This window comes from Perognathus longimembris, chromosome 18 (assembly GCF_023159225.1).
Source record: "Perognathus longimembris pacificus isolate PPM17 chromosome 18, ASM2315922v1, whole genome shotgun sequence".
Classification (NCBI taxonomy): domain Eukaryota; kingdom Metazoa; phylum Chordata; class Mammalia; order Rodentia; family Heteromyidae; genus Perognathus; species Perognathus longimembris.
This window is the reverse complement of record NC_063178.1, coordinates 22,039,898-22,058,522: the sequence shown is the minus strand read 5'-3', so window position 1 is coordinate 22,058,522 and position 18,625 is coordinate 22,039,898. Positions and strand designations below refer to the sequence as shown.

General features: G+C 39.0%; 1 protein-coding gene across 11 annotated transcripts in view; it reads left to right on the top strand.

The window, feature by feature from the left end:
* Positions 1 to 18,625, top strand: part of Znf438 (zinc finger protein 438) — a 132,521-nt gene that overhangs the window by 92,834 nt on the left and 21,062 nt on the right. For 10 of the 11 annotated variants that reach the window (XM_048367922.1, XM_048367925.1, XM_048367926.1 and 7 more), the window contains 2 exons: positions 9,047 to 9,161; positions 11,458 to 11,520. In XM_048367922.1, the coding sequence (XP_048223879.1) occupies positions 11,484 to 11,520 (37 nt within the window). In that variant the 5' untranslated portion in view covers positions 9,047 to 9,161; positions 11,458 to 11,483. Of the gene's footprint in view, positions 1 to 9,046; positions 9,162 to 11,457; positions 11,521 to 13,340; positions 13,381 to 18,625 lie in introns of all 11 variants that reach the window. The other variant, XM_048367930.1, reaches the window with a different exon arrangement.

Below are 18,625 nucleotides of genomic sequence, written 5' to 3'. Positions count from 1 at the left end.
TTTTGGAGTATCTATACATCTAAAATAAACCACTTAGTATGGGCAAGTTAAAAAATTGGGTTAATTGGGTTCACCTGATCCTCAGCCAGTAGCACCTCAGTCAATATAACATTTCATATTAGACAAGAGAGCCCAGTTTTGTACTATAAATTATCTTAAAGCCACACCTGTGTGTTCTGTAATGTCTAGGGGGAAAATGGCTTTAATTGCTACTTTTTTTTTAATATGTGGGATTGTCTTCCTTTTGCTGTTTTCTCTGGGTTGTCCTTTTTCAATGAGTAAGTCACTGACTTTTCATATTCCTAGCAAGTGGGTCTTGCTACATGAACACTAATACTTCCTTTCTGTGCTATTGGATAGCAGCCCTGTCTCTTCAAATGGACTCTTTCCCTTTGCCAGTTTCTCAGATTTTTCCATAAGCAATCATCCTTCTAACACAGTCTTTGGGATGTGAATCTTGGTTTCTATTTTCTTGTCAGGGTTTGTATATTTCAATGAAATTCAGTGTTTGTATCCCCAACCAAAATTGTAGAAAATATGTAGATACGTTGGAATTTAAAATTTTTTGCACTTAATTAAAAAAGCAACTCTACAGCAGTTTTCACAAATAGTTTTTGGGTCATTTTCATATGTTGGGTCAATTTATAAAAATGTTTTGAAGCCAGGCACTGGTGGCTCATGCCTGTAATCCTTGGAGGATTCAAACCCAGGATATCCAGTCTGAAGAGACTGAGATCTGAGGATCGTGATCAGAAGCAGCCTGGGCAGGAAAGGCTCTGCGACTCATCAGAAACCAGACGTGCAGCTGTGGCTCAAAGTGGTACAGCAGAAAGCTTTGAGTAATAATTTACCAATAAATTAAAAAATGTTAAGTCAACCCAGAAATTTCTGGTTGGGAATTTATCCTACAGAAAGACCTCCACGTAGTAACAAAGTTACATGTATGCTATTGCACATGGCCGTTTTGTAAGAGCAAGACAGAACTGTCAATCAATGGATTAGTAAATAGTGGTTCCAGGCAATAAAATACATACTACTGAGCCTTTATGAAGAGTGAAAAGCATCAATAAGTGCTACGGAGAAGTCTCAAAAACGTATGATGAAAAAAGACCAGCATGTGTAATCTGCTTCAATTTAACAAGAAGGAAATGGAGCACATCTGTACACCTGAGCTTCTGTCCCCACTGACTTCCTGAAAGAATACCACTGAAGTGTAGCAAGTTGTTGCCTCTGCCTCTTGGGACAAATTGGGAGACTCAAACCAGAGGCAAGCATATTTTCATTCTTCCTTGTTTTGTTTTTTTTTTTTTACTGTTTGAATTTTTGTTTGCTATGTGCTTTTATTTTTAAACTAAAACAAGCATGGTATTAAAAGTGGCTGTTGAAGTCTGCAGCAATATAAGAAAATGCTTAATATACAAGTACTTTTTTTCAATGCTGAAGATTGAACCCAAGTCTTCACACACACGAGGTACACAGGCAACCTTTAACTCACCTCCCAACCCCGTAAGTATATTCTTAGAACAAAATGATAATGATACATGAACTATGATTACACATATTACAAACTATAATGAAGCATAAACATAGGCATCAGGAGACAAACCATGAAAATGCTAATAGTGTTCATATTAGGGCACTGAAATTAAGTCTTTTTCTTCTTGGTTGCAAATTTAGTAATGGAGTACTATATTAGTTGAAAGAAAAAAGTATCAGGTTTTGTCTGGTTTTAAAATGCCATGATATATGTATGTCTCTAAATAATGCTATTGTCTAAAAATTTCTTCAGATATGTGAGTAAAAACTTTCAGAACTGTTTATATAACATTATCATAATGTACAGCAATGGAAGCTTTTTTTTTTTTTTTTTTGGCCAGTCGTGGGCCTTGGACTCCGGGCCTGAGCACTGTCCCTGGCTTCTTCCCGCTCAAGGCTAGCACTCTGCCACTTGAGCCACAGCGCCGCTTCTGGCCATTTTCTGTAGATGTGGTGCTGGGGAATCGAACCTAGGGCCTCGTGTATCCGAGGCAGGCACTCTTGCCACTAGGCTATATCCCCAGCCCAGCAATGGAAGCTTTTTTTTTTTTGTTGTTGTTTTGTTTTTTTTTTTTTTTTGGCCAGTCCTGGGGCTTGGACTCAGGGCCTGAGCACTGTCCCTGGCTTCTTCCCGCTCAAGGCTAGCACTCTGCCACTTGAGCCACAGTGCCGCTTCTGGCCGTTTTCTGTATATGTGGTGCTGGGGAATCGAACCTAGGGCCTCGTGTATCCGAGGCAGGCACTCTTGCCACTAGGCTATATCCCCAGCCCCTGCAATGGAAGCTTTTGACGTGACAAAAAGAACAAATCCCAGGGCCGGGAACATGACTCAAAAGGTAAAGTGCCTGCTTAGCAAAGTCAGGGCCCCAAGTTCAAGTTCTAGTACCACCAAAAGAAATTGAGAAAAGGAAAGAAAACTAATTCCAGAATGTTTCTTTCTCACCTGACAGATTTCTAACCCCCTGTTCTGTTTTTTGTCTTTGTTCATTTCTATGGAGCTTTTTCCATTAAGAAAGTCATTTTATAATAAATGTTAGGCAGAAAGCATTGGGAACAGGGAATAGAAGAAGAAACTTGCATGACTTTGAAAGGGCCTGTCTCTGACCTCACAGAGCCCTTCAAGGATAAGATAAAACTCTGAACTATTTAAGAGAACATTCAGGCACAGTAGCTCAAGCATGTAATCTTTGCTACTTAGGATGCAGAGACTGAGGGATAAAGGGTTAAAGCTAGTTCAGTCATAAAAGTTTGCAAGTTTTTATCTTAACCAATGCGGGAGCACTGTGTTGCATACCTGTCATCCTAGCAACAAAGGGATACACAAATTGGAGGTTTATAATCCAGGGTGTCCTAGATATGATAACCCTCTCTCAAACATAACCAGTACAGCTGGGCACCAGCAGCTCAAGCCTGTAATCCTAGCTATTCAGAATCCTAGCTATTCAGATCTGACTATTACAATTTGAAGCCAGCCTACACCAGAAAGTTAGTGAGACTCCTATGTCCAATCAAATACAAGCTGGGACTCAAGTGGTAGCGTGCTGACCTTGAGCAAAAGAAGCTCAGAGCCAGTGCCTAGGCCCTGTGTTCAAGCCCCAGGACCCAGGACCTGCACAAGGGGGAAAAAAAAAAAAAAGCTTGGTGGGGGGCGGGGCAGTACTGGTATTGAGAGAGTAGCTCAAGTGGTAAAGTGCCTACCAAGCAGAAGGTGCGGAATTCAAACCCAGTATCCCTAAACATGCACATGTGCGCACACACACCCCCACACACACCATGCCAAAAAAAAATCAGAATCATTTATTAAACGCCAATTCACACACTCCACAAGAACATGAGAAAAGCTATAAAGCATGGTTGGAGTTAGTGGGAAATGAAGCAGAGAAGTGAGGGTTTGTTTATTCATTAGTTATTATAAAGATAATGGATGAGATTTTAATTTAATTCTGGAATTGTACAGAAGGAAAAGGCTAGACATGGCACCTGAGAGACAAATGGGCTAAATTGTCCACAGTGGGAGTCTGAAGGGAAGGGAAGTGAGGGGTAGAAATGGAGAGTGTTGATAGACTACCAGGTGGTCCACGGAGCGAGGAGAAGAGAGGAGAGGGAGTCAAGGAATCTGAAATGCTCTTACAAAACTTACAGCCATTTCCTGTAAATCTGCTTAGTTTAAAGACGATTTTGTCCCTGTGCAGATAAGAGAAGAGCAAAAGTAGTGGGAATGTGGTCATGTCTATAATAATGAATTAAATCTACACTGACAGAACCACAGCCAGCCAGACCGATAGACAGGAACAAGATAGTGATGTTTCTTTCTTTTTTTTCCTTTTGCCAGTCCTGGGGCTTGAACTTAGGGCCTGAGCACTGTCCCTGGCCTTCTTTTGCTCAAGGCTAATGCTCTACCACTTGAGCCACGGCCCCTTTTCTAGTGTTTTTGGTAGTTTTAATGGAGATAAGAGTCTGGGTTGGCTTTGAACCGTGATTCTCAGATCTTAGCCTCCTGAGTAATTAGGATTACAGGCATGAACCACTGACACCAGGCCTGAGATGCTTCTAAAACGTATTTGCCAGAGTTCAAGCCCCACGACCAACAAAATAAAATAAAAACTAATTAGAGCAAAAATGACTAGGATGTAGCTCAAGTGGTAGAGCACCTGCCGGGCAAGCATGAGGCCCAAATTCAAAGCCTAGTTACCTCTGGGAGAAGAAGAAATAAGATTAGAACCACATCCTGAGGAAGAGGAAATCATGGCTGCATTTTTTTAAAGTATGTACAGAGCACTGGGAATGTGGCATAGTGGTAGAGCGCTTGCCTAGCATGCATGAAGCCCTGGATTTGATTCCTCAGCACCACATACACAGAAAAAGCCAGAAGTGGAGCTGTGGCTCAAGAGGCAGAGTGCTAGTCTTGAACAAAAAGAAGCCAGGGGTAGTGCTTCGGCCCTGAGTCCAAGGCCCCAGGACTGGCAAAATAAATACATACATAAATAAATGTACAGATGCTTTATGTAGCTTTTCTTTACATTTTTAATTATAAAGGAAAACATGGAAAGGCTAGTGTAGCTACACAGAAACTGTAGATTGGAAAGAGGTGAGACGAGGTGGCAAGCTGAGTTCCTACGCGAAAGCAGTGCGTGGTGATGGAGTGGAACAGTGGCTTTGAGAAGGACTGCTCAGGAGCTCAGTGTGCAGGCAGGAGCTGAGTTTGGAGGCAGCCAAGTGGAGTAGGTTGACACCATATAATCAGACAATACTGTGCCCTGGAACCTGAAGACTAGAAATAGAAATTTTAAAGTTCTAGGTAGAGCCATCAAAGTTGGAAGAAAATTTATTTTAAAAAAATCTGTAAAGGGGAAAGAAATTGGGCCTGAACTAGAATATATTTTCCTAAATAGATTTTTACTGAGGCAGAAAAATGACATATGAGTTACTACTCAGAAATATATTTTTGTGGTTATTTAGGAATTAAAAATAACAAAATAAAAGTATGGATATTCATTTAGTTTATATAGTGCATTTGGTCATTTATAGAAAATATGTTGGTGTACTTTTCATGGTAGCTTATTATAGTGTAAATGTGAACCTGTAAGCTACTGGATTGGTCAACTCTGATGTTAGATGGCGCATAACTAGAATGTTCTACACATTTTGTGTTTTGAGTTAATTAAACAATTTTATAGCATTCATGTAAGAGATTCATTATGGGGCTCTTTGTTTCTTTGTTGTGATAACATTGTCCATAAGGTATCTTATAGTATAAGCTTATGGTATATCTTATGGTAAGATGTAAGCTGAGAAATTTGATCTCTAAATCTGCAGTTGTTTTATTACTGGAAACCTTCTCATCCTAAAATTCTTTGCTTCTTATTGCTCAAGGCTAGCACCTTGTGAGCCACAGCACCACTTCAGGCTTTTTCTGTTTATGTGGTACTGAGGAATCGAACCCAGGGCTTCATGGATAGTGGGCAAGCACTCTACCATTAAGCCACATTTCCAGACCCCTCTTTGAAAGAATGAATTATGAAGATCCTCAGAGTATTAGAAGTCTCACCAACAGTACAAGTAGCTTATATTTGAAGTCAGATGGGAAAAGTCAAGTATTGTACACCACATGCCAAATCTAATTTTGTGCCAGTTGTCCCATTACTGGGTAATGTGAATGGCATGTATGTAAAATATGAATCCATTAACATTAATTCCACCATCAAAAACAAAACAAAAACAGACAAGACACTAAGTAGGTTGGTTTAAAAATGGATGTATTGGCAGGAACTGTGGATCAAGTAATAGAATGCCTGCCTAGCAAGCATGAAGCCCCGAGTTCAAACCTCAGTATTGAAAAAAAAAAAATGAGAGAGGAGAATGAACATTTTCTCACTCAGCTGATTGGTCCTTCTTGTAACTTTTGGGAGATAGTCATGTGCATCTCAGAAGAGTATAAAAACTTAAGGAATTTAAGATTTCTTCCAAACATTATAGAACTATTCAGTACAGCAAGGATTGCCTTGGAGAGTCTGAAACTAGCCTCCCAGTGACTCTCTGAAACATTTTACTCTTGTCAGTGGCTAGCATTAAACATATATGAATTTGAAGTACTTTTATTTTGAACTTACTGACAAATACACCTATTTGGGGAAGGAAAAAAATTCTAAGCATCAATATATTATGTTAATCTAACTATGAATATAAGCACTGAGAATTTACGAAGTGGATTAAAACTTATGTAGATTGAGCACTAACTTCTTTGATCCTTTAGTGCCAACTTTATAATTTAATTTGATTAGTAGGATAGATCGAGATAGAAATAAGCACTTATTACTGTTGAGTGTAGTGATCCAGACCCAAAGAAACATAGATTCCATTATTTCCCTCAATGTTAATAATTAGTATATGTCTAGAGTAGTCCTCTCAGAGGATCACAATAGCTCAATAGCTATGTACATATGATCATATAAAGTGAAGCTAAGTGAAATGAGCTCCAAGATATGGAAACAAGAGGTTTTTCATTGTTGTTATTTTTAATGTACTATGTGAAATTATTTCATTTTTTCCCTATGGTTTATCCCCTGTTGTTACTGTATTTAATTTTGGTACCCTGGGTATTGTATATATGTTTATCTGAATTAGAGAAGGGAAGGGGAACATGAAAATGGTGAGACAAAGGATAAAGGATAAACCACGCAACAGCAATACTCACAAGACAATATGTTTGAAATTAACTGCACAACTCACGGGGAGGGATTGGGAGGGAAGGAAGGTGGGAGAAAAACAAGGGAAGGAGTAACAAGTACAAGAAATGTACTCACTACCTTATGTTTATAACTGTAACACCTCTGTATATCACCTTGACAATAAAATTAATTTTTTTTAAAAAGAGCCTGCTGAAAATTGCCCATTTATGAGACACCAAAAGAATCATTACTCTTTTTGCTAGTTTTACATTACAAGTTTTCGTGGCCAAATTTGTTATATTATGACATTTACCTGAATAGCTTGGCTATCTGGTGATGTATGACATATTTGTTCCCCCAGAAATAGCTTCCTGGAAATAAGGGCTACCTAGATTGACAGCTGTATTGCAATTCTGTGCTCAGTATTCATGCAGACACAGAGAGCAAGCACTCACCACACAAGTTTACATGATCTGATGTCTGTAAGCTTGTTGAGCTTGGAAGTGAAGGTCTTTTTTTTCCTCTAAGGTTCTATTGAGATTTAGTTTTAGGAACCTTGGCAAAGCAGCATAACAAAGACAAGGCAATGTTTGCCTCAGGCTCCTCAATAAAGAAGAAATGGGGACATTTTCATTTCCAGCTGTCACTTTCTTAAGTAACAGATTCACCTAATTTTCGTTCTTAATGAACCCTGTTTAAATATGACATATTAGCTAAAATTAAAAGCAATCATATGAGTGATTTATATAGTTCCTTATATTAGATCTTGCCATAATTGATGACATTGGCTATTTGCATTCTTTAATTTTTGTTCCTTTCTGATAGATTTTTTTCTGCTTAATATACTTTTCAGCAGTTTAGGAAAGGTCAGATCATAATTTTCATAGATTCTTATATGCTTTGCAGGACACAGCGCTTGCTGCTGTGCCCTCCCTGGAGTAAAAGTGCACACTGACTTTCCTTATGTGATGTTTGAAAAATACTGACAGATTTACATAGCTATTTATTGCATCTTTTCCTTTATTATATTTACAGTGAATTATGCAATCTGCTTATCATTTTCAACATTGTGATTATTCATTGGTTTCTTTTACATGTTAGGTACATCAATAACACAATATATTGATTTTACAAAATTATAGTAAAATTAAATACAGCCCTGCCTTTTGTGGTAACAAAAGCCACTACGACTTTGAGTTTTCTAATTTAAGTACCCAAATACTGGGAGTAGAATTAAAGTTACCTTGACCTTGAATAGCCAATAAAACAAAAAAAAGTGAAGATAGAGAGCATAATCTTCCAGTATAAACTTGGAAATATTATACTACATGACTTCAAAATATATACAGGCATGACACAAAGACGTATGGAACAGAATTCCACGGAAAGAAATGACCTATGCATCCATAGCCAACTGATTTTCAACATAGGTGCTCAGAGTACACACTGGGGTATTGAAAAATTGGATATTTAGAGCAGAAAAATAAAACTAGACTCCTATCTCTTACAAGTTACAAAATAAACTCAAAATGAACTTCAAGACAAATATAAGACCTAAAAAAAAAACAACAATGAAACTACTAGAAGAAAACAGGAAGTATTTCAGGAAATTGGAATGGGCAAGGGGTTTTGGACACGAACCCAAAAGCACAGGAAACAAAAGCAAAAATAAATCAGATTACATCAAACTGAAATGCTTTGCACAGCAAGGAAACAGTCATTCAGAGCCATGAAAACAAACTGCCAAATAGGAGAAAATAGAGCTGTAGCTAAATACCTGATAGGAACAACTTAAGGGAGGAAGGATTTATTTGGAATTTTAAAGCTCAAGATTTCAGAGGGTTCAATCCATGATCCCTTGGCTTCAAGCACCTGGAGAGAAAAATCACTACAGGGACGGTCACCTTCAGAGGGTATCACTGAGAACAGCAGGTTACTTCATGGCAGACAGGAAATAGAGAAAGAGATAAGAAGGAGCCAGGGACAAGATAACCCCCAAGGACCTCCTTCCAGCGACCTACTTCCTCCAGCTAGGTCCAACCCCCTAGTTTCCAGAAGCTCCTAAAATAGTGCTGCCAGCTGGGAGATTAGGCTTTTTTATACACCAGCCTTTTGGAGGAATATTTCATATTCAAACTGTAGCATTCTTCATACAAAAGTGTATGTCTCATAAGCACTTATAATTTTGTAAGTTCTCTAAAATAGCTTCATTAGAAAAATATACTCCCAATTTCCTTAAGAGTTTTGCAAATGTATCCTGACAGTTCTTTTAAAAGTAATGAGGATAGTGATAATGATGTTGATATGTAGTGTTACACATGTCCCGTTGTTTGTTTTTTTAGATAAATTCCTAGAAGTGGAAGGAAGATCTGGACCAAAATAATTACAGACATTAAAGGCTCGAGGCACACGTAGCCACCAGCAGCCTCCTCAGCTGTGCCTACTCTGCTGTACAGAGTAAGTGGGCATGCTTCTTTTCTCAGACTCTCAACAGTTTATTATTTTTGACAATTTATATGTCAATAAAGGTAACTTCATTTTAGTAATTTGCATTTCTTTGATTTTTGTCAACCTCAGCCTTCTTTGTCCCAACTGCTAACTTAATGCCTTTCATAACATTTGAAGTCGACTAGTTTTTATAGTGGGATGTTTTCTTTGCTTATGAATTTATTTTATATCAGACAGAAGCACAAGGTTGATGTATAGCCTGGTGCCAGTAGTTCACAGTGAATTTTAGCTCCTTAGGGGCTACAAACAGGAGTATTAAGGTTGAAGACCATCCTGCACAGACATGTTTTCAAGAACCCTTCTTAATCCATAACTGGGCAGTGATGAAGCCATGTGGAAGTCAGAGATGGAAATATCCGAATAGTCCTTGAGACATTATCTCAACAGAAGAGGGTAGATGTAGTGGCATGTTCCTCTCATCCTGTCTACACTGGTCACTCTAGAATGGGTGGATGGGTTCAAGTTCAGGCACAGGCCTGGAAGTGAGACCCTATCTCCTTCTAGCCAGCACACCTAAGGGTGTCTGCCTAGCAAGTGTGGAGCCCTAAATTCAAATCCCAGTTCCAAAAGAAGAAAAGAATTTTTAAATCTGTATTTAGTATATCCTTTCCAAAATGCATACTAGCACCTCAAATAATAGTATCTGTTAAGTGAATAATCAAATGTCCTTATGTCTTACAAGTTTTTGAGTACTCTAATAATCAATTCCATTGGTTCTTTTTCAATTTTATAGTTTTTATCTCTGAAATTTTTCATTTGTGTCTTTTTTTCTTTATTTGCGTCAATTTTGACTATTTTCTACATTATGCATCTTGATTTTTTTTAAATAGATACCAAGCATTATGAATTTTACTTCATTGGATGGTAGACGTTAACCTGTACTATAAGCAACCTAGAAACATTTAGTGTTCAGGAAGATACATATTGGTTGCATGTAAACATTGTACTATTTTGGGTTTTTTTGGGGGGGGGGGTGGTTGTGTGTGTTTTTTTCCAGTCCTGGGGCTTGAACTCAGGGCCTGAGCACTGTCCCTGGCTTCTTTTTGCTCAAGGCTAGCACTCTGCCACTTCAGCCACAGCACCACTTCTGGCCGTTTTCTATATATGTGGTACTGAGGAATCGAACCCGGCGCTTCATGCATACAAGGCAAGCACTCCTGCCACTAGGCCATATTCCCAGCCCAACATTGTACTATTTTATATAGGAGACTTGAGAAACTGAGTTTGGGTATGCAGAGGAAGCCTTAGACCAATCCCAGCCCAGACCATGACCTGGCAGTTCGCTGTGGAATTTGGAAGATGGCTTTATTGAAGCAGGATCACATGGGTTTTCCTGAGTACAATACCTTCACACATACTGTACTCACTTGTACAAACTATGCACACATGAAAGAGGATAATTGCTTATACAGCTCTTCGAGCAATTGCGTTTTATTAATATAGCCAATTTATAGAAAGGCAAAAATGAGAGAAAAGCACCTGCAATTCTGTAACCAAACAGTGTAACATATTTTCTGCCGTGTTTTTCTCATTGCCTTTGTTTTTTTTTTTTTCCTCCTGTGGTCGTAGTGTGTGTGTCATTTAGTATGTGTATCCATTAAATTGACTATTTCTCATGTTGCTACATAATCTTTATAATCACATTTCAATGACCAAATTATATTTCACCAAATGAAAATGTTGCAGTTATATTGACCTTACTTGCATGTTAAATACTTCAATTATTTCTTCTTAAACAAAGTCTGTGAAAAATAATGATCAGGCAGCTGATTTTCAGGGAATGTTTCCTTAGGTGTGGTCTACTAGTGGGATGTCCCCACATCCCTCTCCAAGTCCAGTGTGGGATGTAAAATAAAAACCTGTCAGTAGAAAAGTCAGGAACCAGGCACTGGTGGCTCATGCTTGTTGTGCTGGCTACTCAGGAGACTGAGACATAGAAGACTGTGGGTTGAAGCCAGCCTGGCAGAAAAGTCTGCAAGACTCGTTTCCATGATAACCGGGAAAAGGCTAGGCTAGACGTGTGGTTCTAGTGATAAGATACCAGCAAGCAAGCTGAGTACAACATCCTGAGTTCAAACCCCACCATTGGCAAATAAAAGAAAGAAGAAAGGAAATATGAATACCAAGTATTATTTATTACTCATGGAGTTATAAATAGGCTTTATAAACAGCTTATAACATTTTAGTATGTATTTAACATGATGCCTCATTTTTTTAATTGTTGTTTTTGCTTGGTTATTTTTAGGAAAGTTACTATTCAAGTACATCATAATGCAGAATTCTTTATCAGTATCACCAAAAGATCAAGGTAAGATAAGCCATACTGAGGAGGACAGTAATGTCTGCGTTACATTAAAGTCATTTTTATTGTTAACATTTAGTGTCATGACCCTCTAATCACAAAGTGCCTTGTTGCCCAGAATTAAAGACAGAAATTATGTGACCATACATGAATATTTGTTTTCTTTGGAATTAACTGAGAGCATGTGGATTCCTGAATTATAGGGATGGGTCTCCTCCCCTAGGCCAAGAGCTCTTGGAGAGCTGGGCGCCCTCAGTCCAGGCAAAACTCACCGAGCCCAGCCCCATTACCTGGCAGTTGCCTGTGCTAATAGACATCCATGGAATTTGGAAGATGGCTTTATTGAAGCAGGATCACATGGGTTTTCCTGAGTACAATACCTTCACACATACTGTACTCACTTGTACAAACTATGCACACATGAAAGAGGATAATTGCCTACGCAGCTCTTTGGCCTGTTTCTTCTTATGCATGTTTTAAAAGAAACAGATAAGAAAAACAATTTCCCCATATTGTTATTCTTTTGAGACGGCAGGGTTGTGAGCCTTGAGCTCCTGGTCCTCCCACCCAGCCTTCCCAGTAGATGAGATTACCAGGCATGCGTGCCCATGCCCAATATCATAAACGTTTTAACAGAATCTTGGGGTTTTTTCCTACTAGAAAAAGAGTTATCAGATCCCTTTCTTAATATAGAATAACTAAATTGTTCTCACTAAAGAAGGCATAATAACCCATAAGACAAACAAAAATCATCCCCCTGTCCCTACCTGCTCTCTTCCATGTAGAATGAAGTTTTGACATCAGTGCCTTAGTAGAGGATGTAGCTCTTAGTGAATGAAGGGAAACTGGCATAACAAATCTAGCCCTGGGTACTAGTGGCTCATGCCTGTAATCCTAGCTACTCAGGAGACAGATATCTCAATATAACAGCTTGAAAGACTGTCTAGGCAAGTAAGTCCTCAAGACTCTACCTCTTATTAACCAGTAAAATGCCAGACTAAAGGAATGGTTCAAGTGGTAGAGTAACAAAAAGATGAGCAAGCGTATGAAGTCTTGAGTTAGTCTTGAGCCTTAATACCAACACACACAGATAACACACACACACACACACACACACACACACACACACACACACACAGCCTACACACACTAGTACATCTTAAATCTTAGTAGGGCTTTCTTCCTTTTGGGAGGCTGACTGATTGCATACCTGTGAGGCTGCCTCTGCTGAAATACGCTATGCCCTTTGAAGGCCAAATAGGATCTGATTTGAGGAGACTTAGAGCAAGAAATCCACTGGAAACAGACCCTGTGGTTTAGATGTTATCCTAGGCAAAAGGGAAAGTACCCTTAAGACACAGAATCCAACGCTGAGCACTGGGGGAAGAATAGAAACAAGAATGGGAAGGGGGGAAGGGCCCTCGGTAGAAGTAAAGAACACACACACCAACTGTATGTTTTCTGCCCTATATCCTTTGGAACATTAGTGAGGAGGCTGGTAGTTAATGAAAGGATTAGGAACTTAGTGTCCTAGCTTTACTAATACCTTCTTTTGATCTGAATAAACAAGGATTGGCATAGAAGGGAGACTAATGGGTCATGGAAAAGCTGGACTCCTTTCTCAGACACCCCCTCCCACCAGAAGTGGAACTTCAGAAAAATAATTTTGCCTCTGAGCTTCCCTATTGGAAAAGCCAAAGCTATTAGGCATTCCACTCTAGCCCTGAGATATGAATAATTAGGCAATGAGCTGCTTGTCATCCAGCTAATAGAGGGAAATAAAGCAAGTCGCTCTCACACCTCTTGCCTGCTTTGCTTCCTGTCAGGGTTCTGTTTTGTTTCCATGCTACCTTTCTGGGCTGCTGGGTAAGCTTGTACCTCATTGACATGGCTAGAAAATAAGACCCCTGGAGCCTCCGAGAGATTTAATAACCCTAGTAACTTCCTAAGATGCTTAAGCCCAAACCTGGAATTTGATAAAGGAAGGCATAAGGACTCAGCCAAGTGTGTTCCTCGTCACTCTACCTATAACTTTGTGTTTTATTTTTATCTAGGCCTTACAGCTAGCTGAATATAACCTTTATTAAAAGTTCAGGGAGATTAGATTCTCTAGCCAAGACCACCAATCAATAAGTCTTGATCCAAGATGTGACTTAAAGTAACTTTGCTAGGACTGGAGGTGTCAAGCATAAGGCCATGAGTGGAAACCCCAGCACCACCAAAAATATAAGATGACTTTGCTTTAAGGATGTATTGTTGCCAGTGACTCATGAGCCTGTAACCCTAGCTGCACAGAAAGCTGAGATCCCAGGATTGTGATTTGAAGCCAGCCCGGGCAGGATAGTCCCTGTGAGATTCTTATGTCCAACCACCCACTCAAATACCAGAAGTGGAACTGTGGTCAGGGATGGTGCCCAGGCCCCAAGTTCAAGCCCAACAACTGACCCCCCAAAAAAAGCATTGTATTCATAAACTGGTTTGCTGAGTTAGCAATTCCTTAAAGATAATAAAAAATATATTAAAATGAATAAAAGTCATTTTAAATCAAGACCAGAAATTACTCTAGTAAAGAAAAGTAGTAATACAAGTGACCTATAAAATGCCATTGTTTTCATTTTATTCGTTCATCCAAATGTTCTTCATGCGTCCTGGAACATAGTATTTTTAGCAAAGAAAAGTGTCTTTTTTTATGATTCCGTTTATTTTTCTGTCACTATAATCGTTTATGTGACATGAGAAGTTTGCTGGGCACATGTCATTTTTCGATGAAATGCCAAGTGATTTCTTTAACAAACATACATGGCTGTTAATAAATGTGGGGCTTTTGCAATCTCTGACATATTATCACATACTCATTTCATTATGAAATTTAGCCAGGAAAGTTCACTTCCCCAGCCTACCGTCTTTATTGACGATCAAGGTTATTCATGCCAGGACTGCATCAGATGAAGTGGTAGATGCAAAAATGAGTCAGACAGTGCCCAATCTTTCAGGCAGCATAAATCCTCTTGGCACAATAGGCATGTATGTAATTAATTAGATTAAAGCTTGATGCATTCTGTCTTAGAAGTACAACATGCTTTGGAAAGCTAGATGAAAGGAAAGTTCCTTAAGCCAGCCACTTTGATGCTGGTCAGAAAACACAACACAAGAGACAATGCTTGCTTAATATATTAATATGAATGTCATTGTCGACCAGGTAGAATGTAGGGGCTAGAGATGTGGGTTTCAATCTAGAAGTAGCTACATATATAGAGAGAAAATTTTTCCTAACTTCACTTAAAGATACTTAACATTGGTAGTGCCACTGTACTGATAAATTTTTGCTTTTATTTTTCTACTGTAAATTAGTATTACCATTTTCCTTTCTGTGTGAAAATACTATTTCTAGAATTGTGACAAGCACAGTGGCACATATCTGTAAACCCAGCAACTCAGGAGGATAAGGCAGGAGAATCAAACTTTCAAAGCCAGCCTGAGCTACAGAGGAAGACTCTGTCATTAAAAATAAAGAAGGAAGGGAGGGAGGGTGGGAAAGGGGGAAAGAAAAGGAAGTCAGGCATGGTATGCACACCTATAAACTCAAAGATGGAGTAACAGGACGACTGTAGCTTAAAGACTACCTGGGCTACATACACGACTCCGTGTCAAAATAATAAAGTAATTTTGTTTCATTTTCTATCTTCTGATTTCGGGATTTGGAGATAAGATATACCATTTTCCCATAATTCTCTTCTTTTCTTTGATAGTTTCAACTGATAGAGAAATTGTTGGAAAAGACAAATTATAGTGGTAAACTGCATTTTCAAAAATAGGCATGGAAACAACATAGGCCAACTATAGCTCTTTTCCTTTAGATTTGTTGTAGAATAAAACTACTAGTGATGTAAAATTCAGGGGGATCTCTTTCCAGGAGAGACTTTAAAAGAAAAATCCTCGCGTTGTTGAGCAGCCTCACCAAATGGCTTTCTGACAGGGACAGTGTGTTTTTATTTGCTCGGAAGAAATTCACTGTGGTTCTATCCACTGAGGATTGAGATTTGTGTGTTGGATCTGGCAGGATGAATTGTAAGTCCTTATGTAGTTGGTTAAAACAAGTCTTCCTGCTGTTCCTTAGTCAGGAGGCTGCATTGAATCCAGTTGTGTCTATAGGAGTCACTCTCAGGATTCTTAAGTCATTTTTTCAGTTCCACAATTCATTTTACACTTGGCTGGGCAAGTTGGCTGTGGGTAGAACAGTCTTCCTGTCTAAGTCTTCCTCAGTTATCACTGGCATACAGTTTTAATGCTGCGTGAGTGTGTGTTCTATTCAGTGTTCATAATGAATTTAAGAGGTGGGCATTGGTAAGGAGCAAGCCGACTCTGAGGCAGACGCAGAGGCTCTTCCTGTCCTTCAGAACCACCGCAGTTGTGTGAGGACGCGCTGCTGCACAACTGACACTAACTTCAAAATGTGTACCTTATCTGACGGCTAAGCCGTATCCATGCACGTCTATCTTGTACATTTGTATTTGTATTAAAAACTTGGAAGTTCTGATTCCATAAAACACTTAAAATGAACAATTGTAGCACAGCCCCCAAAATATGTTCATGTTTTATATAAGCAACTTAGTAGTACTGAATATAGCATTTTAGAACTCAGGGAAACTTGTAAAGTGGATAGTTAATATTTACATCTTTGGTAAATCTGAGGGGGAAAACAGTGTTATTTTGAGCTGTTTTATAAAGTTCTTGATACATTTTCTATCTTTAGCAAGATGTAAAACACACCATTATGTAATAAGGTCTCGGGGTTTTTTTTTATAAGTCATATAAGATTCTGTGAAAACATCTTGATCTAAGCTAAAGTTCTAAGGTCAATGTAAGCAAATGTTGTTTTAATAAATATTTATTGTCTTTTTGGAGTAATGAGCAAAAGCAAAGAGGGGAAAAGGAAAACCAAAGTAAGCTCTGCTCTCTTCCAGCTGTCCCAGTTAATCACACTGGCTGCCTAGCCAAGCATGCGTTTACTTTTATGAGGATCTAACCCAAAATATCTTATTATCTTGTTATCTAACCACAATTTTACTTCTTTAAACATGGTATGAAAACTGTTTTCTTAAACCTTCTTTTCTAGATTTTCTATTCCTCTTCGTCCTCCCCCTCTTCCTCCCTCCCCTTCCTCCTCCCTTCCCCCTCCTTTTCCCTTCCCCCTCCCTCCCCTTTCTCCTTCCCTTCCCCTCCCCCTCCTCCTGGAAAAATTAAGCTGGGCAGCAGAGCTGTGGTCATTTTGTTCTTCTTAGTGTTTGTGGTCTTGGCCAAATCGGTTGCTACATCTGCCCAATGGGGATAATAATTATTGCCCTTGTAACAGTTAAGTGAGATTAGCATAGTCAGTTTTTATTATTTGTAGTATTTACATTCTATAAAGCCATGACATCACTGAATTAACCAGTACTTGAACCAAATACTCCTTGCTTCTTGGTGATCCCAACATCTTTGACATACAGTCTGTTTTATGTGTGTTTCTACTTAAAGACACTGAATTCCATACATATCCTTAACTCATTAACCCTGAATTCACAGGCACAGCACTAACTCCTGCCTGAGTAAATCTCAGCTAACTCACCTATTTTGTTCTTAAGGTATATTCCAGCCTTCTTGTACTTAGGAACATGAAACTACATAGCACGGGTTTGATGGCCACTCTGGCGAAAAGGCAAAAAGCAAAAACAAAACAAAGGCAAGATGGCACTAAATAGACCATGAAAAAGACCCTTAGTTACTGCGTGGTAGCTAACACACAGAAGCAGAGCCTGGCCTGCCGCCGGCTGGGAAGAGTGCGCTTCAGTGACTCAGCATGCTCCTCGCTCTGTCCACGCCCGGGCGTGGCTGGGGAAACGCTTGAGCACTAGATGGGGCCCCCAAGTAGACGGAATCAAGTAGGAAAGGTCCAATCTTTGACTAATCACGATAAATGGACCTTGCAAATAGTCTTTGAAAACAATTGAAATCTCAGAATGAATTTGAAGAATTAAAGTTCTTCTGGATAGCATTTGATGAAGAGATCATGGCTCTGCACACAGCTCTATGTTTCAGGTGAATAAAGGAGCAAATAAAGTATTTGAAAGTAGCCACAACCTCCCAGCTTATTAAAGAAAACTACCATTGAAAGTTCCTTGGCTCTCTGGCCCTCACATGTAAATGCACAGTAGCAAGGAGCCACACTGTAATTTGATGCCTTGCACTTAGTGGTTAGCATTGATTTCTGACCTTGTTACTAGGGGGGGAAATCATTCTTTATGTATTACCAAAATATTATGTTTCTAAATATATAAGATTCATATGGAAACATTTTGATCTTAACAAGTGGTGTAAATGCTGTTCTTGAACTTTTTGTACCATTTCATGCTGCAGACCATGTACAAATTGACATTTTCAAGCTGGTTTTGGTTAACTCCTTAATGCTAGAAATTGGAACTTTCCGATGCAATAACTTGTACAAAAAATAACTGCACATTATTAGTGGTCTGCTGTTGACAGAGGAATAAATGGAAACCACACACATACCTAGTGACCTATCCTTAAAAAAGAACCAAATGGAAAATGACCTGGGTGGTCAAAAAATCACCACGTACACCAGCTATTGAAGCTGCTTTATTTGGAGATTAGAATAATATTCTTATCAGAAAGTTCAGATTAATTTTGTTACTTGAAATTACCATATTTCCCCTGCTTAAAAAGCAGGCTGGTAATGAGACCATTTGCTTCGACAGGTATTGGTGTCAGTGTGTCTGCTTGGCAGTACAGTCTCTCAGAAATTCCAATTAACCATGGAAATATATTTCATAGCCTCACATCTCACTTTATCAGAACCCCTGCTGCCTTTTTATCATTAACATAAATGCAGGTGCAAATAGCATTTATGTACTTTGATAGGAAGCAGTTGGAGACATTTCACTATGGGACACAACACTTTCAGATTGTGTACATCTGTTCAAATAATGTGTCCAGCCCCAGTGACATGAACACGAGGACAGCAACATCTGCCCCTGAGACCATTTGCTGTTCAGCAGATGCTTACATCTTTATTTATGCAGATGGTTGGTGTGATGAGCTGAGCCAGGGGTCA